General features: G+C 34.2%; 1 protein-coding gene across 1 annotated transcript; it reads left to right on the top strand.

Moving 5' to 3' along the window:
• Positions 1-13176: 13176 nt before the first annotated feature.
• On the top strand, positions 13177-15936 carry LOC131046145 (probable disease resistance protein RF45). Its single transcript, XM_059218878.1, has 2 exons — positions 13177-14913; positions 15187-15936. The coding sequence occupies exons 1-2, from the start codon at positions 13177-13179 to the stop codon at positions 15934-15936; spliced, it is 2487 nt and encodes an 828-aa protein (XP_059074861.1).
• The last annotated feature ends 8333 nt before the right edge of the window (positions 15937-24269 follow it).

Here is a 24269-nt window from a genome sequence, read left to right as displayed (position 1 = left end):
TTAATGCCCAAGTTTAGAGAGCATACAAGATGAATAATGATAGTCTATTTGATAAAATGTCATTGTTGCGTGAAGATGATGATCTATGGCTATTGTGAACAATGTAGGATGCAGTCAAATTTAGAGCATAGTCAATGATATAAAATAGTGAGCATCATCTTCAAGATATTTATGAAAAAGAAGAAAATTGATAAGGTTTGCTACAAGTCTAGATTAGTTGAGATTGGGAAAGAGTTTGGTTGATCCTATGTTAATGCCTTCTAGTCCATTAGCGAGATTGGGAAAGAGTTTGGTACACTATCATCATAATTAATATTAGTAAGTTTTGTGTTGGTGGAAGGTTTAAGGAGGTACACTATCATCATAATTAATGTTAGAGAGTGTTGTGAAGAAGAATGGCCATGAAAGGAGTGACTGTCCTAAGTGCTTGTGACTGTCACAAAAAGTGAGTGTTGCAGCAGTAAATCTTCCTTTGACCTTTGGGTGGTTGGGAGGGTAAGGACCCATGGTGGTATATGTTGAGTGGTTGGGAGGGTAAATACCCACATATCAACAATCTACTTTGACATCCTAGGATAGTGTCCACCTACTCTAAAACCTTGTGGGCACTCTTTGTCTGATACTAACATATACATAACATGTACCTCTCATATAATCCTATGTTGGCTAGGCCCCACCATAATTAGAAGATCCTAACTACTGTCCTAAACCTTGCATTGACTATCACAATTTGACAGTGAGCTGAGTTAGTCCATTAGCGAGATTGGGAAAGAGTTTGGTATTGAGTTGTGTTGGTGGAAGGTTTAAGGAGGTACACTATCATCATAATTAATGTTAGAGAGTGTTGTGAAGAAGAATGGCCATGAAAGGAGTGACTATCCTAAGTGCTTGAGACTGTCACAAAAAGTGAGTGTTGTAGTAGTGAATCTTCCTTTGACCTTTGGGTGGTTGGGAGGGTAAAGACCCATGGTGGTATATGTTGAGTGGTTGGGAGGGTAAAGACCCACATATCAACTATCTACTTTGACATCCTAGGGTGGTGTCCACCTACTCTAAAACCTTGTGGGCACTCTCTATCTGATACTAACATATAGATAACATGTGTCTCTCATATAACCCTACATTGGCTAGGCCCCACCATAATTAGAAGATCCTAACTACTAAAAACACTAGATTCTCCCCTAAAAGGTTGTTGAGTCATAGAAGGCCTAGCTTGATAGCCCTATAGTCTCTCATACCTAAAATATACTTGTGTTGATGCTGGTCACATGTGACTACCCTATGGCCCCTACTATGCTCTAGACCTTTGTCCCTAATATTGATACTATTGGGTTTTTCTTTGAAATCCTATAGTAAGTCTAAATTCTCCTTTGAAGGATGGGGAGGCCTATGGACACTTTAGTCCCTTGATCAAGGTTAAAAAATTCTCTCATGCCTCTGGTGTCCTCCCATGTACCTCCTTTTCTATAAGAGACTTTGCCATAGCAACCCTAAAATCATTTGGATTGGCCATGTGTAGGAAAACTGAAATTTTGGGCTCTCCACCCCTAATGAAATAATTTACAAGTAACTCGTCTTGAATGTAATCTACAAACTATAAGAACTCCAAAAACTAACTCTCATGTTGAGCCACTACGAAACCTCATTATGTAAATTATGAAACTCATCTATGCATCTCTGTCAAAAATATTTTGAAATAGAACACACTTTGAAGCACTCCAAAATAGTATCCCATGAGAGGGTTTCCAATGTGAGTTGGTGCATTTTATCCTCCCAGTACTACAAGGCGGAAGCAAGTCCTCTCAAAAATTGCATTGCAAATTATGCCTTTAGGTTGCTCACATATAGATGCAACCCAAAGCATAAGTCCAAGCTAAGTAACCAAGACTTAGCCTCAACCCCGTTTGTGGATCTTAAAAATGTAGAGGATTGGAGATGAAGCAACTCTCGAATATGATCCTTTGGATCATGATATGTGCTTTCTATAGTCTATACCTCTTGTATGTATGCATGATGAGGCTAGGTAATGTGTATTGATCAATCTTCTATCTCCTCTATGTGTATTTCCCAAATTCAAGGCGAACTCCTAATAAGCTCCCAAGATGAAAGTATATGCTCCTCTACTACAAGTGGATCCTCATGAGGTGTCTCTGTTGTGGGTGAAAACCTATCCTATATCACACCTATCAAATTCTATAAGGCTTGTAAGATTTGAGGTCCATACTCGGGCTACTCATCTTGTTGCAAACTCTCAAAGCGATATGACTCTTCTTGTCCCTCATGTGAATGTGCTCCTCTTGAAGCACTATAGGATGCATGATCCATCCTCATTGTGTGTGGCATCATATAATCTTGGCAAATTAAGTTTAATTAAGTGCATTTTAAATTCAACCCAAATTTTCTAGTACTGTACGAAACCAATCTTTGATACCAATATCATGCTCTCATTTTGTGATTTTTTTTTGAAAAGTGTTTCTTTCAAAACTTCAACCATTCAAATGTAAGGCTCTTAATATTTTGCGGGCTTCAAGAAAGTAAGGATTAAACTATTGAACTTTTGCATCCGCAAGAAACTTAAAAGAAAACCTAGCTCACAATTTAAATTGAATACAACATAGACAACAAATTAAATAAATTGAAACATCTTATATAATTTGGTGGATAATCAAATGAGACCTGTGAATGAATTGGTTGATTACCTTGGAGGTTGCAGAGCTGCAAATATACTAGTCACTGCGAATCTTGGCGACACCCCCACCCCCAGCTATGGAGGCCCTATCTACCTATCTTGGGTGACCTCAATCCAAAACGTTATGTTTCCCTCCTTGTAATGCCCAATGTCTTTGTGGATGCCAAAGGTCGACGGGATGAAGTATAGGCGGGATTAATGATTTATCAAATGACTTGCGCTTTTTTTTTTTTTAAAGTAATGCCCGCGGTTGTTGAAATTTTGACGAACTCGGACACTTTTAAAAAAAAAACACAAATTTCATTGCCAATAACTTCTCCGTCGAAACCAAATGTGGAATTATCATTGGAATTCTGACGAATTCTGACATTTTTTCAAAAAAAAATCAAATTTGGTCACAATATACCTTCTCCGTTGAAATTTTAGGCTAAATGTATTAGTGGAAGAAGTCCTTCTCTCTAAAGCTTTCCTTGACTTTCAGTCCTTCCTATTCTTCCTCCCTCAAGGAGATCACTCCCTCTTCTAGGTCTAGTCCCAAGTAGTTCCTCGAGGAGGGGGGGGGGGGGGGGAGGGCGGCCTTGGGGTCAGGAGTCTTCATCATACTAAGAATACCCTCTAGGAAGGGGTAGCCATCCTCAACAAGGATTTGAGAATTGTTCCTTTCCATCGAGTCATTAACTAGGTCCTTAACCTTGTTAGTGACTGGGGAGCAAGGGGGAGGAACATCTTGCATCAGATCCTCATTGACAATTCTTGGGGAGGACAATTTCTCCTTTTGTTTGGCTTCTGAAGGTAGAGGGGCCAGACAGTTAGCTATCACATGGCCATGCTTTCCACATCTTTGGCAATAAAGGGAGGTGTTCTCATAGACAATAGCTTGTGTCCATTTTCCCCATTTTGATTTGAGAGAGATGAAGTTAGGGAGGGGGTTGTTAACAACCACATTCACACAGAGGCGAGCATAAACAAGTCTTGACTTTAGCATCGTCACATTGTCCGCAGCAACAAACTAGCCAAAAGAGTTGCCAATCCATCTGAAAAATGGTATCATCCCAGAATTCCAAAGGGAGGCTGGGGAGTCTAATCCAAACTAGAGCAAGTCTGAGGAGATCAACACTAGGGTCAAACCATGGCTTCCATTTAGAGAGGGTCAAGCAGTGTTTGCCATAGGACCACGAACCAGAGAGGATAAAAATAAAGTCTTCTTCATCAGTGAACTTGAATAAAAAGAGCCCACCCGACATAGCTGAGACAGAGACACTACCTTTTAGTTTCCATCTCGAACCAACCCATCTTCTAACCATGTCGATCATGCGTTTGAAGGCCAAGAATCTCCCAACAAAGTAGAGGTGTAGGGAGGAGGCGATATTATCCATAACATTGTCGGGGAGACAAATTTCAAGACCATCCTCGCCGACTGTGACCTTAGGCTACTGAGTCGACAACACCGTCTTAGGATTTCCAACAAGAGCGCCTTTCCAAGTGCTCGCATGAGCCTCCCCAGACAATGACCCCACTGTGTCGGTCTTGGGATCCAGATTATGTGAATCCAAGCTGGTGGCCACATGTAATTTCTCTGCATAAAAAGTTGCAGAGAGCGGGATAGTTGGTTTGAAATGTTGATGCAAAATTTCCTCAATGTTATTTGTGAGAAGATTTACTATTTTTTTTGGATTGGTCCATTTATGTTGCATATAAGTTATACTCTAAATAAAAATATGATATTTTACTAACAAGAAATGATATAAAATTTTTCAATTACTAGGCATTTTTAGATTAAGTTTTGGTCGAATCTTAAAAAAGTCATTTTTTGGACACTTCGTAGTAGACATGCTATTTTGATGAGTTGCATGATGATTCACGCCTTCAAACCTTAGTTGAAGATAGTTAAGTGTCTATTTTACATTTCTAAAAATAAATGAAGGTCTTATGATATTCCATGTGATGGCTACATGTTGACGAAGTTAGCCCTAACGACTACTGGTCCCTCTCCCCTATTAAATTGTCTCTTCCTTACAAAACTAATGGAGAAAAACGTAAAAATTATTTAAGGGGCACTGATTCTTGTTTTTCCCAGACAAGTATTGAAATTATTAAAATTAAAGCTCTCCACGATTTTTTCTGAAGTGGAAGCTATTCATCATTCATGGAATTTGAGCTTTCTCTGTTTCTGTCCCCACTGCCTGTAAACTGTACCCCAACTCTCCATATGCTTTCCATATGCTTTTGATTGGTCTTGTTGTAGAGGAATGAAGTACACTGCAAATTATCTATCACTCATACCCAGTCCACACGCATCACATTCTTTGGGTCTTTCGTAGAAACTCATTCACCAGCACTGGAAGAAATTTTGTCTCGCCCACTCCATAGAAAATTAAAATGTTGCTTTCAATCTCCATCACCTATGAGTTTTCCCCAACTCTAAACCTGTAAATACAAACAAACATGTCCTTACTGGAATGTCATATCATACCTAACATCTGTTCCACTACAGACGAGTGGCTTAGACTTAGAATAGCAGAAGAACATCATGTGAATGGGAGCCGTATAACGTTGGAATATGGTGCAAAACATTTAAACTTACTTAGTTTTTTTAAAGTATAAAATGATTATTTTGAATTGAGAGACTAAGTGTAAATTGAAGTAGAATACAGATGAGTAGTGTTATGAGCCAAATCTAATATAATAAATAGTTTGATATTGGCTAATAAGTTATAGCATTAAAATATTCATATTTAGTCCAGCATAATGAGAAATAAAAAATAGGCCATTTATGTTAATTTCACTATTACAATTATTTATAATCAACAAAATTTAAATAATATATAATTTGAATGTTAAGAGTTGAATCAAGATAAAACAATATTGATAAGTTAAGAATCATAATACACATGTAAGGGCGTAGATATTAACTTGTCATTTCTTTTCCAAAAGTAATCTAGATGTTCTTGTTGATAATTTAAAATCTAGAAATCTTAAGAAATGCTTGATAATACTTGTATCAATTTTTTTTGCCAAGCTTGGAACTCTTTTTTAGCATTTATGGTATTCTTTTTTACTCTAGATCTAAATAATTTGAGATAAAATCCTAGAAAAGAAGATAAAAGAGATCAAATCAATAAAATACAATGACTACTTCATGACTGGAGATTAGTTCCAAATACAATGCCTCATCCTTACAAACACTAAGATAATTTTTATTCTAAAATAACTACCAACTTAATACTCACTATTCCTAACTCTAAAACTTAATAAATCTAAATCTTCATCTATTCAAATTCTCACACATTTTAATTATTAAACTCAACATTCAAATTAACACTAACTCGATAAATTAATTTGAATTAATAATGCATCCTTTACCCTCTCTTTTTCATCTACTGATTTTCGTAAGAGGGCCATTTGATAGGCATTGGTGTTTTGTGGGTCTTTGAGGTTGTTGGAGTGTTCTCTAGGGTCTCCTCTTCTAGTATTGGTGTTTTCTTTCCTTCTACCCATAAGTTGGGGTCTTTTGTTGTGCTTCATTAGGAGATTTTGTTCCCTATCCTAGGCTCATGCTTTCCAGATTATAATGTGCCTCCTCTAAAGCCTATTCTAGAGGGTTTGATTCCTCCTGTGTAATGGATGGGGGTACTTGGAGTTTTTCCTAGGTGGTGAGGCCATTTTTTCTTCCTCCTCCATGTAGGTCCTTTCATCCACTCCCTTTGTGCCAACCCCCCTATGGTGGTCTATGGACAAGATGTGGCAAAGAATGAAGATTTTTACCAGCAAACAACTCTGGTTTGCAAATTATCTAGTATTTGGCCTTCTCTTCTAGATCTTCACTATTGGATTGTGGGTTTTTAATGACATCTTAGTATTGGTAAGATCGAGCTTTTCCCTACCTAAAGGTTTTTATATTGCTTCTTTTTCTTCTCTGTAGATAATGGGTTTAATTTTACAAAATTTATGGTCTTGGGGATAGAGTTGTCTTACTCTCAAGCCTAAGACATTTTCTTTCAACCCCTTTACCAAACCTCTTAATGTGTGTCTAGTGTGGGTGTGGTTTTTGAATCTCCCCCTTTAGTTTTGGGAGACTTCCTATTATGAAACTATTAGAAACTCTAGTTTTGGTTTAAATTGAAGATGGAATATTTCACTTCCTTCATGAGGCATTATGCATTTGCTCATTTTTTGGTGGATATTAATCTCTCCTTACCTATTCATGGAGATGTGGTTTTGATGGTTGGGGACCAGCATTGGTCTCAGCCATTGGATTATGAGGGATCCCTTTTAATTGTTGTCATTTATTTCCTATTGGTCATTTAATTGGGTTGTTCTTAGGGTCATAAGAAGGGCCTTTCTACTTCGTCCTTGAACACTTTAAATGATCATATTACTATTTAAAATCCTGATTCCTCTAAGGGTACTTCTCCTTAGGTTTGTATTTTGCTTGCTTTAGGGGTGATCTTATATTGTCCTATGAATTTCATCAATAATTGGGCTCTTTTATTATTTTTTGTCAAGGGATTCCAGCCCGTATTTTGGAGTCATCCTTTCCTAATTATAATGGCCCTCTTCTAGTGTTTGGTTCTAGAGGGGTCGCTTCCTTTGGTGTAGGTGGGGGTGCTAAGATTTTTGCCCAAGTGGTTTGCATCTTATATTCTTCCTCCTCCCTATAGGTCTTTTCATCAACTCCCTTGTGTCAACCCCCCTATGGTGGTATGTGGAAAAGATGTGACAAACAATGAAAATTTTTAGTAGTCGACGACTTTGGTTTGCAGATTCTTTGGTCTTTGGTCTTCTCTTCTAGATATTAATTGTTGGTTGTGGGTTCCTAGTGACCTCTTAGTATTTCTTTATTATTTCATTTTCTTATTTGGAGGTAGGAATTTGATTTTAAGGAATTTATGGTCTTTCAGAGAAAATTATCTTTCTCTAAAGCATTGGACTTGTTGTTTCAACCCCCTTACCAAAACTCTTAATGTATGTTTGGTGTGTTTGTGGCTTCTGAATCTCCTCCTTCAATTTTGAGAGACTTCTTATTATAAAGCTATTGGGAACTCTATTAGCTGATTTTTGAAGATAGATTATTCCACTTCATTAATGGGGAATTCTATCTTTTCTTATTATTTGGTGGATATTGATATCTCCTTACTACTGCATGGAGATGTGGTTTTCATGGTCAGGGACAACGATTGACCTCAACCATTAGATTATGATGGGATCCCCTTCTATTTTTGTTTTCGCTTTGCTACTAGTCACTTAAAATCGAGTTGTTCTTAGGGTTGTAGGAAGGGCCTTGCTACTTTGTGGTTGAAAGGTTGTGATGATCATCTAACTATTTGGAATCTAGATTCCTCTAAGTGTGCTTCTCCCCAGGTTTGTATTTTGCTTGATTCAGGGGTGGCCTTGTCTTTTCTCATGGACCTTGTGGTGGCTCCTTCTTTCAACTCTCTTACTATTTCACCTTCTATTTATTCTCTAGTCCTATCTTCATCGGTGGTTGTTGGTTTCCTTTTGCCTGTTCCTTTGTTGTTTTCCCTCTCAAGGGGTAGGTTTCCTCCCTCTTTCCCTCCTAGTGGGTCTCTAGATGATTCCATTTGCTCGGATTGTGGTTTGTAAATGGAGAAAAGCTTATGTGTCCTCTTGTCTCCTCTTCCTCATTTCGAGAAAGAGTTGTTTGTTTGAGGTCCTGGCCTTTATTTCCCACTAGTTTGAATCTCTAATAAAAATCTTTATCTCTGCTTTCTCTTTGGTTTCTTTATTAGTTTCATAGCTTGTGAGATTTGTCTTTTCTGCCTAGATGGTTATTATGTATAATGGTTCATGCTTTCTCACAATTTATGAAATTAGGACATTGTTTGAGATCTATTTGTAAACCTATTATAGACACCCAAAATTGATCATTTGCATTGGTTCAATTTATCCCCATCATTCATCTATTATAGCTATTTCTATTTATTAAACAATTCATCATTTTTTAATTAACTATCTTTATTTCTTCATTTTGTAGGCTACTCCCTAAGGTCTTCAATTTAGTTAATTTACCTATTGAATAGTCCTTCCTAGACCTAGATCTATTCAATCAAATAAATACCCTTATTAACTTAATTTAATTTACTTATTCCCTTTTCCCTTCACATGGAATCGAAATTAATTTTTAATTCTTCCTCCCAATCCGTCTCTAAGTGTCTAAATATCCAACTCTCTTGCTTGCCTTCCTAATCCTATCCTCCTCTTAACCAACTCCTCTAAGCATGTGCAATTAAGTTAGTGATCTCCTCTCATCACATCAAGCATATGGGCATGTACCCTCAAGTAACCCCTTGCCCGCCAAAAAAAATAAAAATAAAAATTAATTCCTTTATTCCTCTGCTTCATCCTCTACCCTTAATCTTAATCTTTCAATCTCAGCCATCAATTGAACCTTATCCCAAATCCTATATGTCCCAAAATTAACCATTTTTATCTCTCACCCATTTTCCACTTTAGCATTGTTATGCCACCAAATTTTCAAGTGATCACACATCCAAATTAAACATCTTGGGAAAATATAATCAACTAGAAATTTTATATACTTTATTTTTGTGGTATTCATACTAATTTGACATCTTTAGCCTAATATTGAGTGTTTGTTTGATTTTTTTGTTTGTTTGATTTTATTTCTAAATCATTCACATATTGAGCACAAATTCCATCATACACACCTATAAATGTATCAAGATGATGCACAATTTAACGAAGGATGATGTCATGATCCTATGAGTTCGAAAATTTGAAAAAAATTATTAAATTAATTTTGAACAAGGTTTGAAATATTAATTTATTATATGGCTAGACTAAGGAAGACATAAATAAATAAGTAAATTAAATTATATAAATAAAAATTGAGCTTCACCCACCCAAATGGTGGACGGTGTCATGTTGCATGAGTCCAAAGAACTCGAGAATCAACTCCACACACCCCATAAATGAGGGTATTAATAAATTGACTTAATTATAGTTTATTATTAAGATAGTAATAAATCATCATTCATATTTATCATACATTTTTAAAGCATCCATATGCATACCTCTTACCTTACTTTAAATTTATGTTATGGTAGATTTTAATATCAAGATATAAATAAAATATCCTTACAAACATATATATTATCTTAAATCCACATTGATGTCTTATTTTTTTAATAAAGAAAACTATTAAATAACTAATATAATTAATTGATGTTAACCTACAAACATTATTTAGATAAGCCAAATCGCCTTAGATAAAGGAACCATTTAAGGAATTTATTTATTTTTTTAATCATCACTAAACAAATCAAATAGAGGGTAGATTATTTAAGTTGTTGCTTAAAACCTTTAAACTTTCCAAAGACTTTCAAACTCTAAACTTAGACCTAAAAATTCTTATACAAGGCTTGGAAAAAATGGAGGTGGCTAAGAGGGAGGCAATATAGGCAGAAACCACGATGAGGAGGAAATCGTGATAATATGACTCCCACGTTGCATTAATTTCGATTCATAGTTTATTATAATTATAATTATTTTTTAGTGTAAACAATATTATTGAAATTGTGAAAAATATTTCATAATTGTGAATTTTTTTTCATAATTTAGGATGGATATATTTCATAAGTTTTGGTTGTGGTCATATTTGCTTTATTTTGGTTGTGGTCTTGTCTTGTGAATAGACCAGTTGTTCGTTTCACACCTCTAGTTGGTTAACCTTGGTAGAAGGGTTGTATAACCAAGTTATTCTTTAGTTTTGTTTTTGAACTCCTTGAGTTAGTTGGCTTTTGTGATTTGCCTTGGGGTTCTTTGGAGGTTGTGTAGTGTCATAAGGAAGAGTGGCTTCTAAGTGGGGGTCGGGGCCCAAAGTGGCTGCCAGGATAACCCCTTGGAAGTTGGGTAATAAGTGATAACTTAATTAATAAATTGGGGTTGGGTTTCAAACATTAATCAAGATTAATTGTGCCCCACTCATAGTTGAGTGCTAGTAAAAACTTCGGATGCAGTGGGAAGGCCTGTAATAAAAAACCAACTACCTTGCCTTCACGAAAGGTTTGTTGGGTTCACATGAGTGATGGATAGGGGTCGGGGGTTCGGGAGAGGCTACTCGGATAACCCAGGATGGGGGCCAGGGCCTATGGAGGCTTGCTAGGATAACCCATACCAGTGAGAAGTCATGTGTTGGCTTTACTTAGAGCACTCTTGTGAGAGTCTTATTGGTATTCTTATGCCATGTGTGAGTAATTGATGTACATATTAGACCATGTGATGCTTTGTTGTGGCTTGCTCGAGGGCCTTATTACTATCTCCTAGCATGGAGGGGTGGTTCCTTTTTGGGGCACAGGGTCAGGTGGTAGTGCCACTTTCCATTGGGTATTTTGTTCATGCCTTGTTGCGAGAGGTTAGCTTCACAGGTGCTCCAGATGTTTCTCTTGGATTCATTTCATTCCATTGTACTAGTTGGATCCTTCTTATTCTTCTTGGATCATATTTTTATCTCTTGGACCCTTCTGTGGTCGGTTGTATTATATGTTATATGTATGCCTTCATGGCAGTTATAATTTGATGTATTCATTATGTATTTTTATGAGACTTGATGTATTAAGTGCAATTGTAATACTATGTTAACCTTGCAGTGCAAAAACAATGTATAATGATGTGAGTTAGATGTTAGGATTTATATCTTTAATTAGTTCATTAATGCAATGTAATTGAATGTTTAATCATAAATGAAGTATAGAAATGTTAATGTTATCCCGTGTAAAGAATGAATCAATTATTGATTAGTGTAACTAAGTTCCTAATGGTTAAATATGATTCTTAAGTGGTTAATGGATTGCAAGTAAAGATTAGTTAATTAAGTAATTCATGTTGGGAAACCCTTTAGGAGTTTGAGTTAAGTCTTCCGCATGTGCAACTTAAATTGCAATGTTTATCTTTTATGTTTAAGTGTTTTGTATTATTAAAAAAAAAAAAAAATTGCACTCTTTTTGAGTGTTTGTAGTTGTATCCTTTAGGGTTTCTTGGTGGGGCATTACATTGAATCTCTAATCAAAATCTTTATCTCTACTTTCTCTTTGGTTTCTTTATTAGTTTCATAGCTTGTGAGATACCTCCTTTCTGCCTAGATGGCTATTATGTATAATGGTTCATGATTTCTCATGATTTACCTAATTAGGACATTGTTTCAGATCTATTTGTAAACCTATTATAAGCACCCAAAATTGATCATTTGCATTAGTTCAATTTATCCCCATCATTTATCTATTCTAGCTATTTCTATTTATTAATTCATTCATCATTGTTTAATTAACTAGCTTTATTTCTTCATTTTGTAGGCTACTTCCTAAGGTCTTCAATTTAGTTAATTTACCTATTGAATAGTCCTTCCTAATGCTTCATCAATTCAATCAAATAAATACCCTTATTAACTTAATTTAATTCACTTATTCCCTTTTTCCTTCACATGGAATCAAAATTAATTTTTAATTCTTCCTCCCTTTCTCTCTAAGTGTCTAATCCTCCAACTCTCCTACTTGCCTTCCTAATCCTATCCTCCTCTTAAACAACTCCACTAAACATGTGCAATTAAGTATAGTGAATTCCTCCCATCACATCAAGCACATGGGCTTCTTACAGAAACATAAAAATAACCCCCACCCCCACCAAAAAATAATAAAAATTAATTTAGTAATGTAAAATAGCATTCTCAAGGTACAAATTGCAAAATGCATTTAAAAAAAATTGCTTTCATTATTGAGTATTGAATACGTCCATATATAGAAATCAAAGTCACCATCGCCTCTTATCTGTAATCCACTTAATCGGCTTCACGTGGTTGGGCTGCTATTTTAACTTTTCTGCCTGAACGACTGTAACTTGGTCCATGATTCCTTCATTCACTGTAACAAATTTATTTTTATTATTATTTTTATCATGTCGGCAAACTCTAATGGATAAAATATAATTATTTCCCTGTCAATCAGTTCGGAGATTTTTTTTTACACCCTCTTCTTAAATTTAATTTTGAAGAAAATATTTATTATTTTCACTATCATCAAACGTGGAAAGTATTTATTTATTCTTCCCGCGTCTCTGCTCTCCATTCAGTCAATTCAGTCCTCTTTGCTATGAGCTGTTCCCAACTCTCCACTTAATTTTTAATGTTCTAAATCTGTAAATAGTACAATATTAGGAATCTTCTTAATCGCTGGTAGTGGAAAAAGTTAAGTAGCATAGTACAAGTTTTCTTTCTTTCAGACCTACTCCACACACATTGTTTTCTTACTGACTCATCCACGAGCACTGGTTAAACTTTACCACACCCACTCCGCAAACGTTGCTTTCCTTGAGTTTGTCTTCCTTGCTCCGGAAGCCTCCTTTCGTTATAAATTCTCAGACTTGTAAGATTGTTATACTCACATTCAACGAGGTTTGAATTGCATTGCTTTTCAATTCTACTTTCTGAATCCGCAGTCTGTAACAAATCAAAAATGGCAACTGGACTTGCTATTGCGCTTGCTAAAGGTGTGTTGGGAAAGCTTGGCGAGATCGTAGCAGAGCAAGCATGGAATGAGGCATCTCTCCTCCTCAACTTCAAAAATGACTTTATATGGTTGGACAAGCAACTCAGCCTGATTTGTGCTTCTCTACAAGCTGCAGATGAGCTGACTGGGCTCACTGATGCTGTGAAAAAATGGCTGGCGGATGTGAGAAATATTGTTTTTGATGCAGAAGACATAATTGATGAGTGCGCCGTTGAGCATTTGTATACAAATACCTGTCAATCATGTGTGTGCAATTGCAATCAGTTGGTCTTTCGGTATAAGATGGGGAAGAGAATTAAAGACATCAAAGAAAGGATTAGCTCTACCATGCAAAACGCACAACAGCTCAAGCTTATCCATGAAGTGTCCCATTTGAATCAGCTCTCAACTAGTAAATCTGAAAGTGAAAGAGGAGAAGAGTTGAGAAGAGGGAGTATCTTGGAGAAAGATGCACCAGCAGTGGCTATAGATTACAAGGAGAAGGAAATTCTGAGATTGTTAGACAACCATGCCTTTGGAGTCGTCGCCGTCGTGGGAATGGGCGGGCTGGGTAAAACATTCCTTCTGCAGCACGTTTTCAACAGATCAAAACATAGGTATGATTGTTCTGCCTGGATTTCTGTTTCCCAGACTTGTTCTATTAGGAAATTACAGTGTGACCTAGCCTCCCGCATTGATTTAAAAATAGCCTCCCAAATTAGTAGACTTGGTATAACTGATGTGCGGGCAGCTGAATTCATACACGAGGGATTACAGGGCAAAAGATGTTTGATTGTCCTGGATGACGTGTGGAAGACTAGTGTAGAAGGTAACTTGATCTCCAGTCTTGGGCTTCCCACTGGCCGTGAGAATCAGTGTCAAATTGTTGTTACTACTAGAAGTAGAGAACTTGCTGTAAACATGAATGCCCACATCTATGAGATGCAACACCTCTCGAAGGAGGAGAGTTGGGATCTGTTTTGTCTCTTTGCCTTCCCAGATCGTGAGGGAAGTAGGCCGCCTCAGCAGCTAGAGAGCTTGGCTCATCAAACTGTACAAGAATGTGGGAGGTTGCCACTGGCCTTAAAGACAGTTGCGGCATCCATGGCCAAGGCTCCTCTCACATCAGATTGGGAGGCAAAATTGGGGCAGTTGAAAAAGGTAGGAAAAGGAGAAGACTTCATAATGAAAATTTTAAAGCTGAGTTATGACTCTCTTCCTCCCTATCTGAAATGTTGCTTTGCTTACTTCTCTTTCTTTCCAGAGGACACAAATTTTTCTTTTACTACTTTTAAAGTTGATTATTCTATATACCTGGACAATGTGATATATTTGTGGATAGCGGAAGTATTCATTCCGCAAGAAAAAGGTAGACAACAGTGGGATATTGGGCTACAGTATCTGCATCAACTTGAAAATTTATGTTTGCTGGAAGTAAACAGAGGTTCAAGTTGTTACACTGTACATGATTTGCTGCTTGATTTGGTTGTAAATATATGTAAAGAACATGAGTGTGAATTTGATATTCCCTGTAAAGAAATAAGTTGTCGCAGGTTAGTTCTAGCTAAAAAGAGTTTAGATAATAATGTAATTTCAGAAAAGCCTCTTCTTTGTCAGCGATCTCTCCGCACACTGTCATTCTCTCAGAATCCTGGCATTACAAGTATTCCAGAACAGTTGCTTGATCATGTCACAGTACTCCGGGTAATTGACTTTAGCAACACTAACATTTCCACATTGCCAAAATGTGTTGGGAAGTTGAACTTTTGAAGGTTTTGAATTTGTCATACACAGAGATCAGGGAGGTGCCGGATTGTGTAAGAAGACTTAAGAGTCTTCAGTTCCTTGATGTTTCCTATTGCACAAGCCTACAATGTCTACCTGACTGGATAGGTGAGCTAAAGTGTCTTTCCTATCTCAGTGTAGAGTGGAGCTCAGATGAGCATACTGTGATTCAAATGCCCAAGGGAATATCAGAGCTCGAGTTTGAGGACACTGAAATCAGATTACTTCACACTGTCTATTGACGAGAGTAAATTATTCTCTGTTGAAGATGTTAGCAGTTTGACCAATCTACAAGAATTGTTTTTCCGTCTCGAAAATGTACGGGTATTGAGAAGTTTAGAAGATGGTATCCTTGACCGTTTGGTCAAAATGAGAATTCTGGGAGTACGGAATGCTATTCCTGCAACGGAGGGTGATAGAGAAGAATCCAGTCTTCCAGCATTGCCAGAGAAGATGAATGCTATGAAAGGTCTTCAACAACTTTCTCTATGGTATTTCTCTGTGCCAAGTTGGGTATGTGGAATGGAAAATCTGACAGACCTTTTCTTGAATAGCTGCAGTGATTATTCATCGCTCCAAAAGATGCCCAGCTTACGATTATTAACTTTGAAGAATGATTCAAAATGCAGAGAATTGCCAAAGGAGTTCGGAGAGAGTGGGGGATTTCCTAAGCTAGCTAACATGCAGATTCAAGACTTCCCTCTTTTGGAGGAGTTGCCGGCGTTGGAAGAGGGGGCGATGCAAGTTCTGGAATTACTAATAATAGATAATTGTCCGCGGGTGAAGAGAGTTCCGGAGGGATTGGAGCGCTTGAGGAGACTAAAGAATATAGATGTTTATAAGGAGGCAAGTGGTGAGTTAGAGGAGAGGTTAAAGGAAGGCGGGGAAGATTGGAATAAAATCAAAGCTGACAATACCCGCGTCGAGATCTACATAGAATAAATGTTTTATGGTATTTTTTAAACTTACATTTCTTATATGTAATATTCAATGACAACCCTGTAACTGTTCGTGTCTTATTCCCTGTAATATTTTTATTATTATTAGTTTCTCCAATAAAAAATATATGTAAAGAGAACCCCCGTCAGATATTTGGCCCCTAGAAAAGAATATTTGATGAAGGTAAGGTTTTGATTATATAATTTTAATTATAATATATTTTGTATTAATTCTATTTGATGTAAATATAAGTTTATAAATATATTATTAAAAATATTTTAATTAATAATTTTAAAAAATATTTTGAAGAAAATAATTATTGGATAATGTTTTTATTTAAAATATTTATTTTCTAAAATCTAATATTTATAAGAAAATAATTAATAGTTGATATTAAACATTTTGCTTATGTTTTTTTAAGGGTTATATCGTTTTGATATTATTATTACTATGTTTTTTATTAGATTTCCACTTAGATGTCTCTATTGGGAATTGAACTTGGGTCTCCACAATGAGTACCCAGTGTTTTAACCAGTTAAGCTCAACCCTTTGGACTTGATTTTCAATTTTTTATTATATATAAACATGGACATTTAATTTTAAATTTTTAGTTAAAAATTATTATATTATGTTTTTCTAAAAAGTTTTCTTTTAAAAATAATTATCTATTTCATTTTTTAAAAAGTTGTTAGTTTATTTTGTTTTCACTTTGATTTATTTACATTAAATTTTATTTAAGAGCTATTTTATTATTATATGACATCACTAATATTATGTTTATTCTTAAATATTAATATTTTGATGCGCAAATGGTTATATGAATATTAAGGTAAAAGATAAGTGTTTTAATGGATAAAGTCACCCCTCAAATCATTAACAATAATATTTAAACATCCATTTCTTTAAAATGGTAGACATGTTAGGTGGCTTTGTTATAGAATTCTTTTTCCTTATAAAAATTATGCTAAATAGTAATTGATCTTGGTAATTGCTAGCTTTTACTATTATGCATGATGTAGATGTTGACTAATAGTAATCTTATATCGATACATGCAATATGATGGACACAATCTTGACCAGTTGTTAACTAAATGTGGAATGCTTGATCTTATTGTATTATGATAAATTTTAATTGTTCGATGTAAATTATAGATACATTTTAAAACGTTAAAAATAAATCAAGAAATATATCTTGTCATTAAGGAGGTTGAGAAAGAATACTATTCTATAGAAAAAAAAAAAGAATTACAATATAACCAGTGTATGGTTTGATTGGATGAAGTTTTTATAGTGGAAGGTGGTAAAAAGGATATGAATGGATTTATTTCTACAAATTCTTGGCTTTTTGTTTCTATGAATGGGAATTTGAGCTTATGGTGCAGGGGCATCCAATGCCTTCATGTTGATCAGTGGGTCTAGGCCTAATTTTGTCATAGTAAGGTCAAGTGTAACAAAATTGTCAAACGAGGATTATATTGTATGTAACTATGTAACATGATCCATTTGACCTCATTAGGCATGTTTTTGGTGTTTAAAAGTCATGTAGGGTCCATTTATGGAGTTTTGCAAATAATGTGCAAAAGTTGCTACCTTGCAACTTTGCAATGTTGTCATGTTGCATTTCTTGCATAATGAAGAATATCGATGGTCATAGATTTGAAAGTTAGTTCTAACCGTTGGGATTCAAGGGTAAACAAGTTTAAAAGCCTCTACACCTTCGAGGCAAGGTGGTTGAACAATTTGGAAGTGAATATCAATAAGATTAAATTTGATTCTTTGTTAAATTCTTGGATTTATCATGTTGAAGACCTTTTGTATGGCCCTCGTACACAACGATTGTGGGAAATAAAAAAACTTATGTCAATGTGAGGATCGTTAAATCTAGTTTATTTTGGTTGTAGTTTGAGCGAATTTCATTCAGAAATGAGTGAGTTTGAAGGATTTTGGTAAAAACTATTTAAAACCCTAGGTGCCAGGGGTTTAAGTACAAAAAAGTGAATAATTTCCCATTCCACTATGGGAAAATGGTGAAACCTGGTGGAATGGTGATTTTAGTTGTCCTTTCAATGGTTATAGCATTTGGAGATTAGCGGGTCTAGTTTCTTGTAGGTTTGAAGTAATCCTAGTTTGGCATCTCCATGTGACAGGTTGCAAGGCATAGATTGTTTTGAGAAATTTATAAACTATTGATTGATGACTAGTGTTTTTGGGTGCCAAAAACTAGTAAATTTAATCATTTGGTGATAAATTATAACTTATGGGTCAGTTGGTTGAGTAGTTGTGAGGATACTTGGAGTAATTGCTTGTAAAACAAGACTAAATGAGCCCCTAAAACTGTTACCAATCCATATTTGAGCAAGGTTTTCCAAAACAACATAGGGTGAAATTTAAGTATGTCATGTAACTTCCAAATGGGTATCTCAAAATTCCCATCTTTTGTGTCAAAAACTATGGATTAGAAAGTTGTGTGCTAAAAACCCAATTTTGAGGGTTACTAGGAGTAGGTCTACATTGTGAAGGAAATCCATTTGATCCCCAACAAGGACAATTTCTTAGTGTTTTGTTGAGTTTTTTGGGGTACCCTAGATTACAAAAGTTGATTAGACCAGTGAATAAAATGAGGTGGAAGGTCTTGAATCATGAAAAGTGCACTTGTGACCATGAGTGGTTGTTCCCAAGTTGTCAAGGTGAGTTGGGAGAAATATCTCCCCTTGAGAATCAAATATTTAGTTTATTGATTCAATTGGTGACTAATTTGTCCTACCAATCCTTTCTTTTCATCAACTTAGTTGCAGCCAAGTTTGGCCATAAATAGCGGACCCCTAGCTAGCATGAATGCTCTGATATAATGCAATGGTCTATAGCCATGAGCTCAATAACCTTGTGGAGGTTGAAATTTGGAAAAATCAACAACTCGATGAGGGTTTGAATTTAGGAGGGTGATGATTGACATTTGTGAGCATGATGTCCTAGCAAGGGCTCAAAGCTTGCAAGTTTAGCAACCCAACAAGGGTTTACATCTTGGGCACAACACCATGATTTAGCTGTCACAATGTGCCATTAATAATTTTTTTCATAATAATAATTATTATTCATATATTTTGTTTGTAAAATTATATAATTAGTGGTTTCATTTACTTACTTTAGAATTTATCTTGATTGTTAAGATTTTGTGTGAATCTTCACTTTTCATATTATTAAAATATTTAAATAATATTATATAAGTTTAATTGATTGAAATGTTTAATATATCAGATAAACATGAAGAAAAAATGTAAGAAAATAAAGATTCAAGTCAAAGGAAATAAAATTTATAACTTTCCTCCCAAGTACAACATAAATAGCTTGAGGAGGAGAAGTACCCAATATTGACAAACCTATTAGGATATACCTCAATACCTTTTGATGTGTTGTTGATTCATCATATTGTTGAACACACCTTGGGAATGAGAGGGGGAGGGGGTGGGTGAATCAGTCTAGACCTTAAAGTATTTAACCTTAAACTTTATCTTTTGAAGCTCACTACTCTAGAGAAAGATACAAAGGGACTTGCAGGATGAAGCTCATTGCTCCAGGGAAAGATATGATATTGCAACATTTAAATTAATAGGATAAAGTCTTCTCCAAATATGAAGCTCCACTCGAACCATTCTCACAAGTAAACAACAATCACCATGACAGTATCACTATCTTCACATCACATAACTCTGCAGATTGCATGAGATTGAAAGCATATTCACACATATTTTGATTTACTCGCTCACATCATTCCAACCACACTTCATAAATCCAATTTTATCTAGGTCCTATTAAGCAGACCACCAAACATAATTGTGGTGAATGTGGTTCGATCTAGGAGATGGATGGAACCTAAAAAAACATTTTTAAATTTTCTAAGTAGCTCCAAATGATGTGCATTCTAGCGCATATCATCCAAGGACGACAATTAGGTAACATGTAGATAAAATATGTATTTTATAACCAATCGGACCAAAAACATAGTATCCAAATGAATGAACTCAATGTGGATCCCCATACACCAAAGGTAGGACCCAAATACAACTTAACACACTCTCCAAGGTCAACAAATATCATTAATATCATTTCACAAGTTGAAAAATAGAACTTTGTTAACCAAAGTAGAGTAATTACCTGAACGACAAACATCATACACAATGTATCACCGAGGTCCCATAACATTCAAAACCATGCAAAGCACATAAGGACACTCCCAGAACATCCAAAATTATTCCCAAATGCTTCTTTCTTAGTTTCATATCTATAAATGCTAGCACAACACAAATAGACATAAAACACTTCATTGTCAGAATGCCAAGAAACACAATCCTGAATGCAATATCCATAAATCTTCTTGCACAACACTTCAACACTTGAAACGGGAACTGAGACAATGTATAAAGATCACATGCATTTCCTCCAAGTTGCAACACCTAAAACACCAATGTGGAGCAATTTCTAGACCAATCAAATCCACTTCTAACAAGATAGCTCAATTGTCAACAAACAACATTCACTAGCCACATCAGCTACAACACCAAAAATAAAAAAAGATAACAATGCAATATCCACAAAGTATAAACATCATTTCCAACTCTATAAGACTAAACTACAAAATGCACTTTAACTTTTGATTTATGTCTACTATAACATTTATTAATTATTCTCCTACATATTATTTTACATATATATTAATATCTGTATAACCATTGCACTTTCTTTTTACTCAAATGCTATTAATAATCAAACTAAATATACTTAATTCTATATTCAAATTCTTAAGCATTTTAATTATTAAACTCAACAATCAAATTAACTCTAACTAAATACATAATTAGCTTGAGTTAGTATTGCTAATTTAATAATGCAACTTTTACTCTCTCTTTTCCATGTACAATTTTTTTTTTAAGAGGACCACTTGAAAGTCATTTGTGGCAGTTTAGATATCATCTTCAACACTTACGTGGAAGATGACTATTCAGAAACGAACACCATACAAAATTAGGAATCTTTTGGATAGAATTTAGTACACTACAAATTATCTATCACTCATACCCAGTGCACACATACCACTTTCTTTGGGTCTTTCCTAGAAACTTGGAAGAAATTTTCTCTTGCCCACTCCGCACAAAATTAAAATGTTGCTCTTAGTCTCCATCCCCTATGAGTTATTGCCAACTCTAAACCTGTAAATTCAAACAAACATGTCCTTACTGGAATGTCATATCATACCTATATTCACGACATATGAGTGGCTTAGACTTAGAATAGCAGACCATCATCATGTGAATGGGAGCCATATAATGTTGGAAAATGGTGCAAAACATTTAAACTTTCTTTTCCTCTTTTGTCTTCACTTATAATGGACGTGTCTATTCTGGCTCCCAAAAGACAGTACGGATTGACTAACACGCGTGTTAGTTGTGGGGTGAACTCACAATAATGGTTCCCAGTTTTTTGCCACTTTTGACACCGAGATGAACATTTTTAAAATAATCTTCAACTTCCGAGAACTATAACTTTTAAAATATCAAAAATTTGAAGATGATGTAAATTAGTGTTTTGTAGAATTTTGTCTGTAGATCCTATATATATTTTTTTCAAATTTTTTTGAAGGATTTTTTAAAAAAATTTCTATCTCCCTCAATAAGTAGTTTTTTACAACAAACTACATTTTTAAAGAGTTGTGCCTCCCGAAATGTATAACTTTTTTTCTATAAATGATTAAAACTCAATTCTTTCGAATTTAGGTTTATCACATCAATATCTAGGGCTTGCAATTGATTTGATAGTGATATGTTCAATACTTTTCATTTTATTAAGTTTTGAAGTCCAACTAGTCATAATTCAGACATAGGTTTAAGTTTGAACACATAACTTGTTCTATATATATCGAAATTCAATTTTATTTTTTTTGTTAGAAAGAAGACATCAATACCTGGGGCTTAGAAATTTTTCAGAATTTTTTTGAATTAGTTTCCCATTTTTCCCAATGCGTTGAACAGAGAAGTTCATGTTCGGTGAAAAACCAATATTCCATAAAATTAAAAAAACAAGAACATAATAAATTCACAATGTAATAAAATTATACTCATTCGAAAGCTTGCTCCAAGTAATACCATCTAATATTGTTGGGTTATCAAGATTATTTCATTTGTGCCTTGAACCAAAGGTCCGAAGTCAGAAATTCCTCAGAACTCTAAATTTTTTTGGGAGAAACCTCTAATAAGACGGTTCGAATGAACATGGGTTCGAGCGAGGGGGGGTCCGCTTGAACCATAAGGGGTTCGAGTGGACCCCCCTTTGCTCTTACCCACATGCTAAATTATACAACTCGACCTTTTCTAACTGTTGGCGTTCGTTCAAACCCTGGCTGACTCAATTTTTTTTTTTTGTACATTTAAGTAGAGTTGTATAAATATACATAATTTTTTTCATTTTTTAACACACAAATGATTAAAACAATTCACATTTTTGGATGAAAGAAGACATTTGAAAATTATTTTGAGGGCAATAATTTGAAGATATTTGAAGGTTTTTTTAAAAGCATGGGGAAGAGAAGGCAAAATAAGACTTCAAGGAATTATTCTCTCAAAATGGAACAAAGATATTGAGAACAAAGAAGACAAAGATATCATGATGCAAGTATGCATTTTTATTTTTATTTCTATTTAATTTTATATGTATTACGTACCAAAAATAGTGTTTATTTGTTAGTATTAATTAGTTCAATATTTTTTATCTAATATTTTTAATGAAAATTAATTTAATTAATTTAATTTATATAATAATTCTATCTTAATTAATTATAAATGATGCTATTTTTATTAAATTAATTGGAAATAGTAGGATTAAAAACAATCTCATTTTAATTGGAAAGCATAATTAATTTGAAATAATATGTGTATTTGCAAATTTCAAATTCCATTAACTTGCTTGTTGTGTAATTGACTTTTTCTCCTATATAATTAAGTCCATTTATAATAGATAAGACCTATTAAGTCATAAAATTAATAAGACATATTATGTCATAATTTAGGTTCTAACTTATATCATATTTAAGACATGTACTTAATTTCATGTGATAGGTCCTTTAATATCATATACTATATTTGTCTTAAGGGGAGTCAAGTATATTAATGTGAAATATTTTTGCATACGTGGTCATATTAATTAATAATAAGGCCTATTATGTGATATTAGGACTTATTACATTGATTATAGGTCATACATGTGTAATAATTATGACATAAATGTGTAATAATTGAAGAGCGGTCTGAACCACTAAGTGATGTGTTGTGAACTATTTAACTTGTATACATACCTAGAAGTACATACCATGTGAACTATTTAGTACATGGTATTAAGTTTACTTTGTTCATTTAATATTAATTAACAAGTGTGATTTTTATATTGTTCATGGCTTGCACAGTGGAGTGGATATACACTTTTGTTTGAACATATTCTTTTAAATTAATGCATATCTACTGTATACATGTTACATGTAGTAAAATTTAAAATTTAAAATTTAAATTATAAACATATCAATCTCTTTTTTATCTATCTACATGTACACTTGTAAATTCAGTGACATATATATATATATATATATATATATATATATATATATATATATATATATATATATATATATATATATATATATATATATATATATATATATATATATATATATATATATATATATATATATATATATATATATATATATATATATATATATATTTGAAAGTTTTAGAGAACATGTGCATTCTTGATCATATATATTTAAAGTGTACATATGTTTAATCTAACATGCACGTGCATTCAATCATATATATAATTATCTGAAAACAAATGATGCAATATATTTAATCCAGGATCAAATGCTCAAACTATACATGTATATATAAAGTATAATCTAACCATACATGCACATGATATATATAATCCAGTCCATCGAACATAAACTGTATAAAGTACATATAATCTAACATGTACATGTGCATGAAATATATAATCAGATCAAACACAAATTGTATAAAGTATAATCTAGTCTAAACTTCATACATGCATGAAATATATAATCTGATCAAACACAAACCAAGTATAAAGTATAATCTAGTCTAAACTTCATACATGCATGAAATATATAATTTGATCAAACACAAACCAGGTATAAAGTATAATCTAGGCTAAACTTCATACATGCATGAAATATATAATCTCATCAAACACAAACCAGGTATAAAGTATAATCTAGTCTAAACTTCATACATGCATGAAATATATAATTTGATCAAACACAAACTAGGTAT

This window comes from Cryptomeria japonica, chromosome 4 (genome assembly GCF_030272615.1).
Source record: "Cryptomeria japonica chromosome 4, Sugi_1.0, whole genome shotgun sequence".
NCBI classification, from domain to species: domain Eukaryota; kingdom Viridiplantae; phylum Streptophyta; class Pinopsida; order Cupressales; family Cupressaceae; genus Cryptomeria; species Cryptomeria japonica.
This window is presented reverse-complemented; position numbering and strand designations above follow the sequence as displayed.

Bases quoted from the DNA above. Each gene is read 5' to 3' on its own strand.
- LOC131046145 (XM_059218878.1), top strand. From the start codon at position 13,177: ATGGCAACTGGACTTGCTATTGCGCTTGCTAAAGGTGTGTTGGGAAAG. The intron at 14,914-15,186 runs GTAATTGACTTT...AGGGAATATCAG, and splicing joins ATCATGTCACAGTACTCCGG to AGCTCGAGTTTGAGGACACT.